General features: G+C 57.9%; 4 protein-coding genes across 4 annotated transcripts; all 4 read left to right on the plus strand.

Annotated features, from left to right (window-relative positions):
• Positions 1–544: 544 nt before the first annotated feature.
• LOC309677390 (inositol 1,4,5-trisphosphate receptor-interacting protein-like 1) lies at positions 545–1,591 on the plus strand (the record flags this gene model as incomplete). The annotated part of the gene is made up of 1 exon (XM_082490187.1): positions 545–1,591. The coding sequence occupies one exon, from the start codon at positions 545–547 to the stop codon at positions 1,589–1,591; it is 1,047 nt and encodes a 348-aa protein (XP_082346313.1).
• Positions 1,592–8,219: 6,628 nt separating this feature from the next.
• Positions 8,220–9,266, plus strand: LOC309677391 (inositol 1,4,5-trisphosphate receptor-interacting protein-like 1; the record flags this gene model as incomplete). The annotated part of the gene is made up of 1 exon (XM_082490188.1): positions 8,220–9,266. The coding sequence occupies one exon, from the start codon at positions 8,220–8,222 to the stop codon at positions 9,264–9,266; it is 1,047 nt and encodes a 348-aa protein (XP_082346314.1).
• A 2,788-nt stretch (positions 9,267–12,054) lies between these two features.
• LOC309677393 (inositol 1,4,5-trisphosphate receptor-interacting protein-like 1) lies at positions 12,055–13,101 on the plus strand (the record flags this gene model as incomplete). Its single annotated transcript, XM_082490190.1, has 1 exon — positions 12,055–13,101. One exon carries the CDS (start codon positions 12,055–12,057, stop codon positions 13,099–13,101), a length of 1,047 nt encoding a protein of 348 aa, XP_082346316.1.
• A 2,787-nt stretch (positions 13,102–15,888) lies between these two features.
• Positions 15,889–16,935, plus strand: LOC309677394 (inositol 1,4,5-trisphosphate receptor-interacting protein-like 1; the record flags this gene model as incomplete). Its single annotated transcript, XM_082490191.1, has 1 exon — positions 15,889–16,935. One exon carries the CDS (start codon positions 15,889–15,891, stop codon positions 16,933–16,935), a length of 1,047 nt encoding a protein of 348 aa, XP_082346317.1.
• Positions 16,936–17,259: the final 324 nt, after the last annotated feature.

The following is a 17,259-nucleotide window of genomic DNA, read 5'->3' on the forward strand; positions in this document are numbered from 1 at the left end:
CCCAAGATGGCCTCCAGCCATCATGTCACCCAACAGTCCTTCGCTGTGCGCAAACGACACGCCCAGTGGGGCCCCTTCGCTCGGTGGCTCACCCAACAACGGTGATGCGGCTCTGCTGCCTGTGACGTCACAGGGGCGGGTCACAATGCCTGGGCCTTCATCAGGCAGCAGAGGGCACGGCTGCGGCAGTGCAGCTCGAGCCATCGGTGAGTGCACACGCCCGGGGGGGAGGCTGAGCTGGACGGGGGCCGGGGAAGGAACGCCGGACCCTGGGGGGCGTCTCACCCTGCAGTGAGGGTCCAGACGCTCCGGGGAGCACCTTGGGCAGGGCACCCTGCCACCGCTGGGGTGGGGGAACTCCCAGCTCCCTGGCCCCCTCTCCTACCTGGCCCCAGGTCCCTGCAGCTCCCACCCACAGCCCCCCCAACTGCCGCCAGCTCCCTCTGGCCAGGCCCCACTGAGAGCCCTTCTCTTCCCTCTCCTGCAGGTCTCGGCTGTCTTTGTCTCCCTCGCCTGAGTTGCGCTGGGCATTGTCCAGAACGCGATGCAGACGGGTGAAGAGCTGCATGCAGCCATGCACAGGCTCGTGCAGCACCTCGCACAGCAGCTGAGCTGGAAGACGACTCAGCTGCTGCAGGATCTAGAGCGGATCCGGAATCAGAACGGGGCGGCTGTGAAAATCCTGCTCCTGGCCGCCTTCCAGCAATGGTGGTTCTGGGCCACTGCTCTTGGGGCAGTAGCCCTGCTCCTGCTCCTGCTCCTGTGGCTCTGCTGCAGGACCAGAAGAAGGAGCCGTAAGACGGGAAGCAGCTGCCAGCAGGGCAGCCCCGGAATTCACAACGAGGAGGACGAGGTGGATGACGAAAAGGTAGAAGAAGACGAGGAGGACGAGGAGGACGACGAAAAGGTAGAAGACGACGACGATGACGACGACTCCGGGGACATGTGGGATCTGGGCAGGTGTGTGGGCCTTTGCATCCAGTGGCCAGTGCCATACATGGCCGACACGTGCACGTTGGTGGAGGAGCTGGTAGACGAGCTTCTTAGTGCCTGCCAAAGACTTCCCGGCAATAGCTTCAAGCCAAGGCTGCAGCCAGCCATTGGGGTGGGCTGTGTCTACGAAGGGTGGAGTACCCAGGAGGGCAATGTCCTCTACCAACTGCTCGTGCCCCTGCAGCCTCCCCCCGGACACACCTTCTGCTTGGAGCTGGGCACCACCAAGGACATGCTGACCAGCACCTCCGGCCTCCACGTGCACCTACAGTGCATGTGCATGTGGGAGCTACTGGGGCAGGACGTACTATGCTTCCTCCACCACAGCGAGGATGAGCTGAAACGTCAGGGCCCCAGCCTCCTCAACACCCTTTGCACCAACTCGTACTTAGACATCGAGAAAACCGCCTGCTGGTTCCAGACGCTGGTGAAAGACGCATGGAAGCTTATGCCTCGGTCCCGCCGCTGGCAGCTGACGGTGCTGCCTGCTACACGCTCCTGCAGGCTCCAGCTACACAATGGAGAGGGATCCCTGTCCATTGAGATGATTTTCGGCGTGCAGCTAGGCGACTCGGACTACTTCCAGAGCCTTGAGTAGGCAGAGGCCGGCTTTACCCCCAGCACAGCCTGGCAGGAGAGCTGTGATGTGACCGACACGCAGTTCATCAAGCATGGCCAGCACAACATCCTTCCCCCCGCCCCCCAGAACTGAGAACTTCTTAGAGTAATAAAGCAGTCAGTGCTGTACTGCAAACTCTTTATTCTGTCCCATCCTGTTCAGTGTGAAGTGCTGTTAGCGTCTCCTTGGATCTCTCCTGGGTTTGTAAGAGCTGTGATGGGACTCCCACCAGAGCTGCTCCAAAACCGGGACTCTTCTGCAACATCCTTTCACTTTGAATAACAACTAGTTCTTTCCACAGCCGCTGGTGGCAGTTGCACCACCTTTAAATCTCCCCCCATTGCTCCGGGCCCCTTCCAAGCCTCCTCAGCTGCTCTGACGCACCTGCCGGCCCTGGTGACTCTCTTCACGGCCATAGCCTTCACCTGGTCTAGGAAACCCCACCAGTACCCTGCCATCCTCCCCTCTGCTGCAGAACGTGCCCGTACGGAGCCGGTCGCCTCAGCGAGTGACCGCTCGTGGCTGTTGAGCCACCCTTCTATCTCCTGACCTTGCTCCTGGCCCTGCCCAAGCCTCCTCAGCCGCGCTCTCTGGCCACACCAGGGTATGACCTGCTCTCTAGCCCTCTCAGTCCCACAGCAGTCGCCTTCCTGGCCTTTCCCACTCTCTCCCAACAGTTCACCTTTCTGATTAAGTGCCCGATTGTTAGAAGGCGGAAGGCCTGAAGGAAAAAAAAAAAAAATACAACCACAAAAAACAGCTGTTAGTGGAGAAATCAGCTCTACGATTGAACCTAGATCCATGCGATAGCTCCGGCTATTCAACTGTCACAGTTGCTGAGTAATTAATGACACCTTTGTATCAGAGGATATAAAACACCTGTGGATTTCTGCATTTCGATCCTATTTTTCCCTGTGGAGTTCATTACTGCGGGGTGCACTCAATGCCCACATCCAGATGATTGCTAAAGATATTAAACAGAACTGGCCCCAGTACCAGGCCCTGGGAAACACCCCTTGTGACCGGCCACCAACCGGATTTAACTCCATTCAACACAACTCCTGGGGCCCAGCCATCCAGAAGGCTTTTTACCCAGCAAACAACGTCAAAGGCTTCTCTAAAGTCCAGGTAAACAACATCCAGAGCCTTTGCCTCATCCACTAAGAGGGTCACTTTGTCGTAGAAGGAGATCAGGTCGGTCAAGCAAGACCTGCCTTTCATAAGCCCATGCCGACTGGGCCTGATCACGTGGTTGCCCTCTATGTGCCGCGTGGTGACACTCAGGATGATCTGCTCCATTACCTTCCCTGGCATGAAGGGCAGACTGACAGGCCCGAAGTTCCCCGGATCCTCCTTCCAGCACTTCTTGTAGACGGGTGTCACATTTGCTCACCTCCAGCCAACCGGGACCTCCCTGGTTTGCCAGGACTGCTGAGAAATGGTGCAACGTGGCTTGGGGAGCACTCCCGCCAGTTCCCTCAGTACGCTTGGGTGGATGGCAGCCAGCCCCAAACACTCGTGTGCATGTACGTGGTGTAGCAGGTCGCTAACCATTTCCCCTTGGGTTATGGGGCTTCCTTCTGCTCCCTGTCCCCATCTTCCAGCTCAGGGGGCTGGGTACCCCGAGGGCAGTCGGTCTTACCGCTAAAGACCGAGGCAAAGAAAGCATTAAGTACCTCAGCCTTTTCCTCAGCCTTTGTCGCTCTGTTTCCCCCCGCATCCAATACGGGATGGAGAGTCCCCTTCGCCCTCCTTTTGTTGTTAATGTGTTTATAGAGACATTCTGTATCGTCTTTTACCGCAGCAGCCAAATTAAGTTCTAGCTGGGCTTTGGCCCTTCTAATGCCCTCCCTGCACAACTTCACATCATCTTTGTAGTCCTCCTGACAGGCTTCCCCCCTCTTCCAAAGGTCATAATCTCTCTGGTTTTTCCTGAGCGCCAGCAAAAGCTCTCTGTTCAGCCAGGCCGGCCTTCTTCCCTGCCGGCTCATCTTGTTGCACGTAGGGATGGCCTGCCGTTGAAGATTTCTGGGCCCTGGAACGCCCAGCCTTCCAGGGCTCCTTGGCCCTTCAGGACTGCCTCCCAAGGGACTCTGTCAACCAGGCCCCTAAACAGGCCAAGGTCAGCCCTGCGGTAACGTCCAAGGCAGCAGCGATTCTGGTAACAACAAGCCTTAATTCTCCAAGAATCAAAAACACTCTCATTTCACGATCGCTAGGCCCAAGATGGCCTCCAGCCATCATGTCACCCAACAGTCCTTCGCTGTGCGCAAACGACACGCCCAGTGGGGCCCCTTCGCTCGGTGGCTCACCCAACAACGGTGATGCGGCTCTGCTGCCTGTGACGTCACAGGGGCGGGTCACAATGCCTGGGCCTTCATCAGGCAGCAGAGGGCACGGCTGCGGCAGTGCAGCTCGAGCCATCGGTGAGTGCACACGCCCGGGGGGGAGGCTGAGCTGGACGGGGGCCGGGGAAGGAACGCCGGACCCTGGGGGGCGTCTCACCCTGCAGTGAGGGTCCAGACGCTCCGGGGAGCACCTTGGGCAGGGCACCCTGCCACCGCTGGGGTGGGGGAACTCCCAGCTCCCTGGCCCCCTCTCCTACCTGGCCCCAGGTCCCTGCAGCTCCCACCCACAGCCCCCCCAACTGCCGCCAGCTCCCTCTGGCCAGGCCCCACTGAGAGCCCTTCTCTTCCCTCTCCTGCAGGTCTCGGCTGTCTTTGTCTCCCTCGCCTGAGTTGCGCTGGGCATTGTCCAGAACGCGATGCAGACGGGTGAAGAGCTGCATGCAGCCATGCACAGGCTCGTGCAGCACCTCGCACAGCAGCTGAGCTGGAAGACGACTCAGCTGCTGCAGGATCTAGAGCGGATCCGGAATCAGAACGGGGCGGCTGTGAAAATCCTGCTCCTGGCCGCCTTCCAGCAATGGTGGTTCTGGGCCACTGCTCTTGGGGCAGGAGCCCTGCTCCTGCTCCTGCTCCTGTGGCTCTGCTGCAGGACCAGAAGAAGGAGCCGTAAGACGGGAAGCAGCTGCCAGCAGGGCAGCCCCGGAATTCACAACGAGGAGGACGAGGTGGATGACGAAAAGGTAGAAGAAGACGAGGAGGACGAGGAGGACGACGAAAAGGTAGAAGACGACGACGATGACGACGACTCCGGGGACATGTGGGATCTGGGCAGGTGTGTGGGCCTTTGCATCCAGTGGCCAGTGCCATACATGGCCGACACGTGCACGTTGGTGGAGGAGCTGGTAGACGAGCTTCTTAGTGCCTGCCAAAGACTTCCCGGCAATAGCTTCAAGCCAAGGCTGCAGCCAGCCATTGGGGTGGGCTGTGTCTACGAAGGGTGGAGTACCCAGGAGGGCAATGTCCTCTACCAACTGCTCGTGCCCCTGCAGCCTCCCCCCGGACACACCTTCTGCTTGGAGCTGGGCACCACCAAGGACATACTGACCAGCACCTCCGGCCTCCACGTGCACCTACAGTGCATGTGCATGTGGGAGCTACTGGTGCAGGACGTACTATGCTTCCTCCACCACAGCGAGGATGAGCTGAAACGTCAGGGCCCCAGCCTCCTCAACACCCTTTGCACCAACTCGTACTTAGACATCGAGAAAACCGCCTGCTGGTTCCAGACGCTGGTGAAAGACGCATGGAAGCTTATGCCTCGGTCCCGCCGCTGGCAGCTGACGGTGCTGCCTGCTACACGCTCTTGCAGGCTCCAGCTACACAATGGAGAGGGATCCCTGTCCATTGAGATGATTTTCGGCGTGCAGCTAGGCGACTCGGACTACTTCCAGAGCCTTGAGTAGGCAGAGGCCGGCTTTACCCCCAGCACAGCCTGGCAGGAGAGCTGTGATGTGACCGACACGCAGTTCATCAAGCATGGCCAGCACAACATCCTTCCCCCCGCCCCCCAGAACTGAGAACTTCTTAGAGTAATAAAGCAGTCAGTGCTGTACTGCAAACTCTTTATTCTGTCCCATCCTGTTCAGTGTGAAGTGCTGTTAGCGTCTCCTTGGATCTCTCCTGGGTTTGTAAGAGCTGTGATGGGACTCCCACCAGAGCTGCTCCAAAACCGGGACTCTTCTGCAACATCCTTTCACTTTGAATAACAACTAGTTCTTTCCACAGCCGCTGGTGGCAGTTGCACCACCTTTAAATCTCCCCCCATTGCTCCGGGCCCCTTCCAAGCCTCCTCAGCTGCTCTGACGCACCTGCCGGCCCTGGTGACTCTCTTCACGGCCATAGCCTTCACCTGGTCTAGGAAACCCCACCAGTACCCTGCCATCCTCCCCTCTGCTGCAGAACGTGCCCGTACGGAGCCGGTCGCCTCAGCGAGTGACCGCTCGTGGCTGTTGAGCCACCCTTCTATCTCCTGACCTTGCTCCTGGCCCTGCCCAAGCCTCCTCAGCCGCGCTCTCTGGCCACACCAGGGTATGACCTGCTCTCTAGCCCTCTCAGTCCCACAGCAGTCGCCTTCCTGGCCTTTCCCACTCTCTCCCAACAGTTCACCTTTCTGATTAAGTGCCCGATTGTTAGAAGGCGGAAGGCCTGAAGGAAAAAAAAAAAAATACAACCACAAAAAACAGCTGTTAGTGGAGAAATCAGCTCTACGATTGAACCTAGATCCATGCTTAAGTGCATGCGATAGCTCCGGCTATTCAACTGTCACAGTTGCTGAGTAATTAATGACACCTTTGTATCAGAGGATATAAAACACCTGTGGATTTCTGCATTTCGATCCTATTTTTCCCTGTGGAGTTCATTACTGCGGGGTGCACTCAATGCCCACATCCAGATGATTGCTAAAGATATTAAACAGAACTGGCCCCAGTACCAGGCCCTGGGAAACACCCCTTGTGACCGGCCACCAACCGGATTTAACTCCATTCAACACAACTCCTGGGGCCCAGCCATCCAGAAGGCTTTTTACCCAGCAAACAACGTCAAAGGCTTCTCTAAAGTCCAGGTAAACAACATCCAGAGCCTTTGCCTCATCCACTAAGAGGGTCACTTTGTCGTAGAAGGAGATCAGGTCGGTCAAGCAAGACCTGCCTTTCATAAGCCCATGCCGACTGGGCCTGATCACGTGGTTGCCCTCTATGTGCCGCGTGGTGACACTCAGGATGATCTGCTCCATTACCTTCCCTGGCATGAAGGGCAGACTGACAGGCCCGAAGTTCCCCGGATCCTCCTTCCAGCACTTCTTGTAGACGGGTGTCACATTTGCTCACCTCCAGCCAACCGGGACCTCCCTGGTTTGCCAGGACTGCTGAGAAATGGTGCAACGTGGCTTGGGGAGCACTCCCGCCAGTTCCCTCAGTACGCTTGGGTGGATGGCAGCCAGCCCCAAACACTCGTGTGCATGTACGTGGTGTAGCAGGTCGCTAACCATTTCCCCTTGGGTTATGGGGCTTCCTTCTGCTCCCTGTCCCCATCTTCCAGCTCAGGGGGCTGGGTACCCCGAGGGCAGTCGGTCTTACCGCTAAAGACCGAGGCAAAGAAAGCATTAAGTACCTCAGCCTTTTCCTCAGCCTTTGTCGCTCTGTTTCCCCCCGCATCCAATACGGGATGGAGAGTCCCCTTCGCCCTCCTTTTGTTGTTAATGTGTTTATAGAGACATTCTGTATCGTCTTTTACCGCAGCAGCCAAATTAAGTTCTAGCTGGGCTTTGGCCCTTCTAATGCCCTCCCTGCACAACTTCACATCATCTTTGTAGTCCTCCTGACAGGCTTCCCCCCTCTTCCAAAGGTCATAATCTCTCTGGTTTTTCCTGAGCGCCAGCAAAAGCTCTCTGTTCAGCCAGGCCGGCCTTCTTCCCTGCCGGCTCATCTTGTTGCACGTAGGGATGGCCTGCCGTTGAAGATTTCTGGGCCCTGGAACGCCCAGCCTTCCAGGGCTCCTTGGCCCTTCAGGACTGCCTCCCAAGGGACTCTGTCAACCAGGCCCCTAAACAGGCCAAGGTCAGCCCTGCGGTAACGTCCAAGGCAGCAGCGATTCTGGTAACAACAAGCCTTAATTCTCCAAGAATCAAAAACACTCTCATTTCACGATCGCTAGGCCCAAGATGGCCTCCAGCCATCATGTCACCCAACAGTCCTTCGCTGTGCACAAACGACACGCCCAGTGGGGCCCCTTCGCTCGGTGGCTCACCCAACAACGGTGATGCGGCTCTGCTGCCTGTGACGTCACAGGGGCGGGTCACAATGCCTGGGCCTTCATCAGGCAGCAGAGGGCACGGCTGCGGCAGTGCAGCTCGAGCCATCGGTGAGTGCACACGCCCGGGGGGGAGGCTGAGCTGGACGGGGGCCGGGGAAGGAACGCCGGACCCTGGGGGGCGTCTCACCCTGCAGTGAGGGTCCAGACGCTCCGGGGAGCACCTTGGGCAGGGCACCCTGCCACCGCTGGGGTGGGGGGCCTCCCAGCTCCCTGGCCCCCCCTCCTACCTGGCCCCAGGTCCCTGCAGCTCCCACCCACAGCCCCCCCAACTGCCGCCAGCTCCCTCTGGCCAGGCCCCACTGAGAGCCCTTCTCTTCCCTCTCCTGCAGGTCTCGGCTGTCTTTGTCTCCCTCGCCTGAGTTGCGCTGGGCATTGTCCAGAACGCGATGCAGACGGGTGAAGAGCTGCATGCAGCCATGCACAGGCTCGTGCAGCACCTCGCACAGCAGCTGAGCTGGAAGACGACTCAGCTGCTGCAGGATCTAGAGCGGATCCGGAATCAGAACGGGGCGGCTGTGAAAATCCTGCTCCTGGCCGCCTTCCAGCAATGGTGGTTCTGGGCCACTGCTCTTGGGGCAGGAGCCCTGCTCCTGCTCCTGCTCCTGTGGCTCTGCTGCAGGACCAGAAGAAGGAGCCGTAAGATGGGAAGCAGCTGCCAGCGGGGCAGCCCCGGAATTCACAACGAGGAGGACGAGGTGGATGACGAAAAGGTAGAAGACGACGAGGAGGACGAGGAGGACGAGGAAAAGGTAGAAGACGACGACGATGACGACGACTCTGGGGACATGTGGGATCTGGGCAGGTGTGTGGGCCTTTGCATCCAGTGGCCAGTGCCATACATGGCCGACACGTGCACGTTGGTGGAGGAGCTGGTAGACGAGCTTCTTAGTGCCTGCCAAAGACTTCCCGGCAATAGCTTCAAGCCAAGGCTGCAGCCAGCCATTGGGGTGGGCTGTGTCTACGAAGGGTGGAGTACCCAGGAGGGCAATGTCCTCTACCAACTGCTCGTGCCCCTGCAGCCTCCCCCCGGACACACCTTCTGCTTGGAGCTGGGCACCACCAAGGACATGCTGACCAGCACCTCCGGCCTCCACGTGCACCTACAGTGCATGTGCATGTGGGAGCTACTGGTGCAGGACGTACTATGCTTCCTCCACCACAGCGAGGATGAGCTGAAACGTCAGGGCCCCAGCCTCCTCAACACCCTTTGCACCAACTCGTACTTAGACATCGAGAAAACCGCCTGCTGGTTCCAGACGCTGGTGAAAGACGCATGGAAGCTTATGCCTCGGTCCCGCCGCTGGCAGCTGACGGTGCTGCCTGCTACACGCTCCTGCAGGCTCCAGCTACACAATGGAGAGGGATCCCTGTCCATTGAGATGATTTTCGGCGTGCAGCTAGGCGACTCGGACTACTTCCAGAGCCTTGAGTAGGCAGAGGCCGGCTTTACCCCCAGCACAGCCTGGCAGGAGAGCTGTGATGTGACCGACACGCAGTTCATCAAGCATGGCCAGCACAACATCCTTCCCCCCGCCCCCCAGAACTGAGAACTTCTTATAGTAATAAAGCAGTCAGTGCTGTACTGCAAACTCTTTATTCTGTCCCATCCTGTTCAGTGTGAAGTGCTGTTAGCGTCTCCTTGGATCTCTCCTGGGTTTGTAAGAGCTGTGATGGGACTCGCACCAGAGCTGCTCCAAAACCGGGACTCTTCTGCAACATCGTTTCACTTTCAATAACAACTCGTTCTTTCCACAGCCGCTGGTGGCAGTTGCACCACCTTTAAATCTCCCCCCATTGCTCCGGGCCCCTTCCAAGCCTCCTCAGCTGCTCTGACGCACCTGCCGGCCCTGGTGACTCTCTTCACAGCCATAGCCTTCACGGTGGTCTAGGAAACCCCACCAGTACCCTGCCATCCTCCCCTCTGCTGCAGAACGTGCCCGTACGGAGCCGGTCGCCTCAGCGAGTGACTGCTCGTGGCTGTTGAGCCACCCTTCTATCTCCTGACCTTGCTCCTGGCCCTGCCCAAGCCTCCTCGGCCGCGCTCTCTGGCCACACCAGAGTATGACCTGCTCTATAGCCCTCTCAGTCCCACAGCAGTCGCCTTCCTGGCCTTTCCCACTCTCTCCCAACAGTTCACCTTTCTGATTAAGTGCCCGATTGTTAGAAGACGGAAGGCCTGAAGGAAAAAAAAAAAAAAAAAAACAGCTGTTAGTGAAGAAATCAGCTCTACGATTGAACCTAGATCCATGCTTAAGTGCATGCGATAGCTCCGGCTATTCAACTGTCACAGTTGCTGAGTAATTAATGACACCTTTGTATCAGAGGATATAAAACACCTGTGGATTTCTGCATTTCGATCCTATTTTTCCCTGTGGAGTTCATTACTGCGGGGTGCACTCAATGCCCACATCCAGATGATTGCTAAAGATATTAAACAGAACTGGCCCCAGTACCAGGCCCTGGGAAACACCCCTTGTGACCGGCCACCAACCGGATTTAACTCCATTCAACACAACTCCTGGGGCCCAGCCATCCAGAAGGCTTTTTACCCAGCAAACAACGTCAAAGGCTTCTCTAAAGTCCAGGTAAACAACATCCAGAGCCTTTGCCTCATCCACTAAGAGGGTCACTTTGTCGTAGAAGGAGATCAGGTCGGTCAAGCAAGACCTGCCTTTCATAAGCCCATGCCGACTGGGCCTGATCACGTGGTTGCCCTCTATGTGCCGCGTGGTGACACTCAGGATGATCTGCTCCATTACCTTCCCTGGCATGAAGGGCAGACTGACAGGCCCGAAGTTCCCCGGATCCTCCTTCCAGCACTTCTTGTAGACGGGTGTCACATTTGCTCACCTCCAGCCAACCGGGACCTCCCTGGTTTGCCAGGACTGCTGAGAAATGGTGCAACGTGGCTTGGGGAGCACTCCCGCCAGTTCCCTCAGTACGCTTGGGTGGATGGCAGCCAGCCCCAAACACTCGTGTGCATGTACGTGGTGTAGCAGGTCGCTAACCATTTCCCCTTGGGTTATGGGGCTTCCTTCTGCTCCCTGTCCCCATCTTCCAGCTCAGGGGGCTGGGTACCCCGAGGGCAGTCGGTCTTACCGCTAAAGACCGAGGCAAAGAAAGCATTAAGTACCTCAGCCTTTTCCTCAGCCTTTGTCGCTCTGTTTCCCCCCGCATCCAATACGGGATGGAGAGTCCCCTTCGCCCTCCTTTTGTTGTTAATGTGTTTATAGAGACATTCTGTATCGTCTTTTACCGCAGCAGCCAAATTAAGTTCTAGCTGGGCTTTGGCCCTTCTAATGCCCTCCCTGCACAACTTCACATCATCTTTGTAGTCCTCCTGACAGGCTTCCCCCCTCTTCCAAAGGTCATAATCTCTCTGGTTTTTCCTGAGCGCCAGCAAAAGCTCTCTGTTCAGCCAGGCCGGCCTTCTTCCCTGCCGGCTCATCTTGTTGCACGTAGGGATGGCCTGCCGTTGAAGATTTCTGGGCCCTGGAACGCCCAGCCTTCCAGGGCTCCTTGGCCCTTCAGGACTGCCTCCCAAGGGACTCTGTCAACCAGGCCCCTAAACAGGCCAAGGTCAGCCCTGCGGTAACGTCCAAGGCAGCAGCGATTCTGGTAACAACAAGCCTTAATTCTCCAAGAATCAAAAACACTCTCATTTCACGATCGCTAGGCCCAAGATGGCCTCCAGCCATCATGTCACCCAACAGTCCTTCGCTGTGCACAAACGACACGCCCAGTGGGGCCCCTTCGCTCGGTGGCTCACCCAACAACGGTGATGCGGCTCTGCTGCCTGTGACATCACAGGGGCGGGTCACAATGCCTGGGCCTTCATCAGGCAGCAGAGGGCACGGCTGCGGCAGTGCAGCTCGAGCCATCGGTGAGTGCACACGCCCGGGGGGGAGGCTGAGCTGGACGGGGGCCGGGGAAGGAACGCCGGACCCTGGGGGGCGTCTCACCCTGCAGTGAGGGTCCAGACGCTCCGGGGAGCACCTTGGGCAGGGCACCCTGCCACCGCTGGGGTGGGGGAACTCCCAGCTCCCTGGCCCCCTCTCCTACCTGGCCCCAGGTCCCTGCAGCTCCCACCCACAGCCCCCCCAACTGCCGCCAGCTCCCTCTGGCCAGGCCCCACTGAGAGCCCTTCTCTTCCCTCTCCTGCAGGTCTCGGCTGTCTTTGTCTCCCTCGCCTGAGTTGCGCTGGGCATTGTCCAGAACGCGATGCAGACGGGTGAAGAGCTGCATGCAGCCATGCACAGGCTCGTGCAGCACCTCGCACAGCAGCTGAGCTGGAAGACGACTCAGGTGCTGCAGGATCTAGAGCGGATCCGGAATCAGAACGGGGCGGCTGTGAAAATCCTGCTCCTGGCCGCCTTCCAGCAATGGTGGTTCTGGGCCACTGCTCTTGGGGCAGGAGCCCTGCTCCTGCTCCTGCTCCTGTGGCTCTGCTGCAGGACCAGAAGAAGGAGCCGTAAGATGGGAAGCAGCTGCCAGCGGGGCAGCCCCGGAATTCACAACGAGGAGGACGAGGTGGATGACGAAAAGGTAGAAGACGACGAGGAGGACGAGGAGGACGAGGAAAAGGTAGAAGACGACGACGATGACGACGACTCTGGGGACATGTGGGATCTGGGCAGGTGTGTGGGCCTTTGCATCCAGTGGCCAGTGCCATACATGGCCGACACGTGCACGTTGGTGGAGGAGCTGGTAGACGAGCTTCTTAGTGCCTGCCAAAGACTTCCCGGCAATAGCTTCAAGCCAAGGCTGCAGCCAGCCATTGGGGTGGGCTGTGTCTACGAAGGGTGGAGTACCCAGGAGGGCAATGTCCTCTACCAACTGCTCGTGCCCCTGCAGCCTCCCCCCGGACACACCTTCTGCTTGGAGCTGGGCACCACCAAGGACATGCTGACCAGCACCTCCGGCCTCCACGTGCACCTACAGTGCATGTGCATGTGGGAGCTACTGGTGCAGGACGTACTATGCTTCCTCCACCACAGCGAGGATGAGCTGAAACGTCAGGGCCCCAGCCTCCTCAACACCCTTTGCACCAACTCGTACTTAGACATCGAGAAAACCGCCTGCTGGTTCCAGACGCTGGTGAAAGACGCATGGAAGCTTATGCCTCGGTCCCGCCGCTGGCAGCTGACGGTGCTGCCTGCTACACGCTCCTGCAGGCTCCAGCTACACAATGGAGAGGGATCCCTGTCCATTGAGATGATTTTCGGCGTGCAGCTAGGCGACTCGGACTACTTCCAGAGCCTTGAGTAGGCAGAGGCCGGCTTTACCCCCAGCACAGCCTGGCAGGAGAGCTGTGATGTGACCGACACGCAGTTCATCAAGCATGGCCAGCACAACATCCTTCCCCCCGCCCCCCAGAACTGAGAACTTCTTAGAGTAATAAAGCAGTCAGTGCTGTACTGCAAACTCTTTATTCTGTCCCATCCTGTTCAGTGTGAAGTGCTGTTAGCGTCTCCTTGGATCTCTCCTGGGTTTGTAAGAGCTGTGATGGGACTCGCACCAGAGCTGCTCCAAAACCGGGACTCTTCTGCAACATCGTTTCACTTTCAATAACAACTCGTTCTTTCCACAGCCGCTGGTGGCAGTTGCACCACCTTTAAATCTCCCCCCATTGCTCCGGGCCCCTTCCAAGCCTCCTCAGCTGCTCTGACGCACCTGCCGGCCCTGGTGACTCTCTTCACAGCCATAGCCTTCACGGTGGTCTAGGAAACCCCACCAGTACCCTGCCATCCTCCCCTCTGCTGCAGAACGTGCCCGTACGGAGCCGGTCGCCTCAGCGAGTGACTGCTCGTGGCTGTTGAGCCACCCTTCTATCTCCTGACCTTGCTCCTGGCCCTGCCCAAGCCTCCTCGGCCGCGCTCTCTGGCCACACCAGAGTATGACCTGCTCTATAGCCCTCTCAGTCCCACAGCAGTCGCCTTCCTGGCCTTTCCCACTCTCTCCCAACAGTTCACCTTTCTGATTAAGTGCCCGATTGTTAGAAGACGGAAGGCCTGAAGGAAAAAAAAAAAAAAAAAACAGCTGTTAGTGAAGAAATCAGCTCTACGATTGAACCTAGATCCATGCTTAAGTGCATGCGATAGCTCCGGCTATTCAACTGTCACAGTTGCTGAGTAATTAATGACACCTTTGTATCAGAGGATATAAAACACCTGTGGATTTCTGCATTTCGATCCTATTTTTCCCTGTGGAGTTCATTACTGCGGGGTGCACTCAATGCCCACATCCAGATGATTGCTAAAGATATTAAACAGAACTGGCCCCAGTACCAGGCCCTGGGAAACACCCCTTGTGACCGGCCACCAACCGGATTTAACTCCATTCAACACAACTCCTGGGGCCCAGCCATCCAGAAGGCTTTTTACCCAGCAAACAACGTCAAAGGCTTCTCTAAAGTCCAGGTAAACAACATCCAGAGCCTTTGCCTCATCCACTAAGAGGGTCACTTTGTCGTAGAAGGAGATCAGGTCGGTCAAGCAAGACCTGCCTTTCATAAGCCCATGCCGACTGGGCCTGATCACGTGGTTGCCCTCTATGTGCCGCGTGGTGACACTCAGGATGATCTGCTCCATTACCTTCCCTGGCATGAAGGGCAGACTGACAGGCCCGAAGTTCCCCGGATCCTCCTTCCAGCACTTCTTGTAGACGGGTGTCACATTTGCTCACCTCCAGCCAACCGGGACCTCCCTGGTTTGCCAGGACTGCTGAGAAATGGTGCAACGTGGCTTGGGGAGCACTCCCGCCAGTTCCCTCAGTACGCTTGGGTGGATGGCAGCCAGCCCCAAACACTCGTGTGCATGTACGTGGTGTAGCAGGTCGCTAACCATTTCCCCTTGGGTTATGGGGCTTCCTTCTGCTCCCTGTCCCCATCTTCCAGCTCAGGGGGCTGGGTACCCCGAGGGCAGTCGGTCTTACCGCTAAAGACCGAGGCAAAGAAAGCATTAAGTACCTCAGCCTTTTCCTCAGCCTTTGTCGCTCTGTTTCCCCCCGCATCCAATACGGGATGGAGAGTCCCCTTCGCCCTCCTTTTGTTGTTAATGTGTTTATAGAGACATTCTGTATCGTCTTTTACCGCAGCAGCCAAATTAAGTTCTAGCTGGGCTTTGGCCCTTCTAATGCCCTCCCTGCACAACTTCACATCATCTTTGTAGTCCTCCTGACAGGCTTCCCCCCTCTTCCAAAGGTCATAATCTCTCTGGTTTTTCCTGAGCGCCAGCAAAAGCTCTCTGTTCAGCCAGGCCGGCCTTCTTCCCTGCCGGCTCATCTTGTTGCACGTAGGGATGGCCTGCCGTTGAAGATTTCTGGGCCCTGGAACGCCCAGCCTTCCAGGGCTCCTTGGCCCTTCAGGACTGCCTCCCAAGGGACTCTGTCAACCAGGCCCCTAAACAGGCCAAGGTCAGCCCTGCGGTAACGTCCAAGGCAGCAGCGATTCTGGTAACAACAAGCCTTAATTCTCCAAGAATCAAAAACACTCTCATTTCACGATCGCTAGGCCCAAGATGGCCTCCAGCCATCATGTCACCCAACAGTCCTTCGCTGTGCGCAAACGACACGCCCAGTGGGGCCCCTTCGCTCGGTGGCTCACCCAACAACGGTGATGCGGCTCTGCTGCCTGTGACATCACAGGGGCGGGTCACAATGCCTGGGCCTTCATCAGGCAGCAGAGGGCACGGCTGCGGCAGTGCAGCTCGAGCCATCGGTGAGTGCACACGCCCGGGGGGGAGGCTGAGCTGGACGGGGGCCGGGGAAGGAACGCCGGACCCTGGGGGGCGTCTCACCCTGCAGTGAGGGTCCAGACGCTCCGGGGAGCACCTTGGGCAGGGCACCCTGCCACCGCTGGGGTGGGGGAACTCCCAGCTCCCTGGTCCCCCCTCCTACCTGGCCCCAGGTCCCTGCAGCTCCCACCCACAGCCCCCCCAACTGCCGCCAGCTCCCTCTGGCCAGGCCCCACTGAGAGCCCTTCTCTTCCCTCTCCTGCAGGTCTCGGCTGTCTTTGTCTCCCTCGCCTGAGTTGCGCTGGGCATTGTCCAGAACGCGATGCAGACGGGTGAAGAGCTGCATGCAGCCATGCACAGGCTCGTGCAGCACCTCGCACAGCAGCTGAGCTGGAAGACGACTCAGCTGCTGCAGGATCTAGAGCGGATCCGGAATCAGAACGGGGCGGCTGTGAAAATCCTGCTCCTGGCCGCCTTCCAGCAATGGTGGTTCTGGGCCACTGCTCTTGGGGCAGGAGCCCTGCTCCTGCTCCTGCTCCTGTGGCTCTGCTGCAGGACCAGAAGAAGGAGCCGTAAGATGGGAAGCAGCTGCCAGCGGGGCAGCCCCGGAATTCACAACGAGGAGGACGAGGTGGATGACGAAAAGGTAGAAGACGACGAGGAGGACGAGGAGGACGAGGAAAAGGTAGAAGACGACGACGATGACGACGACTCTGGGGACATGTGGGATCTGGGCAGGTGTGTGGGCCTTTGCATCCAGTGGCCAGTGCCATACATGGCCGACACGTGCACGTTGGTGGAGGAGCTGGTAGACGAGCTTCTTAGTGCCTGCCAAAGACTTCCCGGCAATAGCTTCAAGCCAAGGCTGCAGCCAGCCATTGGGGTGGGCTGTGTCTACGAAGGGTGGAGTACCCAGGAGGGCAATGTCCTCTACCAACTGCTCGTGCCCCTGCAGCCTCCCCCCGGACACACCTTCTGCTTGGAGCTGGGCACCACCAAGGACATGCTGACCAGCACCTCCGGCCTCCACGTGCACCTACAGTGCATGTGCATGTGGGAGCTACTGGTGCAGGACGTACTATGCTTCCTCCACCACAGCGAGGATGAGCTGAAACGTCAGGGCCCCAGCCTCCTCAACACCCTTTGCACCAACTCGTACTTAGACATCGAGAAAACCGCCTGCTGGTTCCAGACGCTGGTGAAAGACGCATGGAAGCTTATGCCTCGGTCCCGCCGCTGGCAGCTGACGGTGCTGCCTGCTACACGCTCCTGCAGGCTCCAGCTACACAATGGAGAGGGATCCCTGTCCATTGAGATGATTTTCGGCGTGCAGCTAGGCGACTCGGACTACTTCCAGAGCCTTGAGTAGGCAGAGGCCGGCTTTACCCCCAGCACAGCCTGGCAGGAGAGCTGTGATGTGACCGACACGCAGTTCATCAAGCATGGCCAGCACAACATCCTTCCCCCCGCCCCCCAGAACTGAGAACTTCTTATAGTAATAAAGCAGTCAGTGCTGTACTGCAAACTCTTTATTCTGTCCCATCCTGTTCAGTGTGAAGTGCTGTTAGCGTCTCCTTGGATCTCTCCTGGGTTTGTAAGAGCTGTGATGGGACTCCCACCAGAGCTGCTCCAAAACCGGGACTCTTCTGCAACATCCTTTCACTTTGAATAACAACTAGTTCTTTCCACAGCC

The sequence above is a fragment of the Vanellus vanellus genome (genome assembly GCF_965231255.1).
Source record: "Vanellus vanellus genome assembly, chromosome: 13".
Lineage (NCBI taxonomy): Eukaryota > Metazoa > Chordata > Aves > Charadriiformes > Charadriidae > Vanellus > Vanellus vanellus.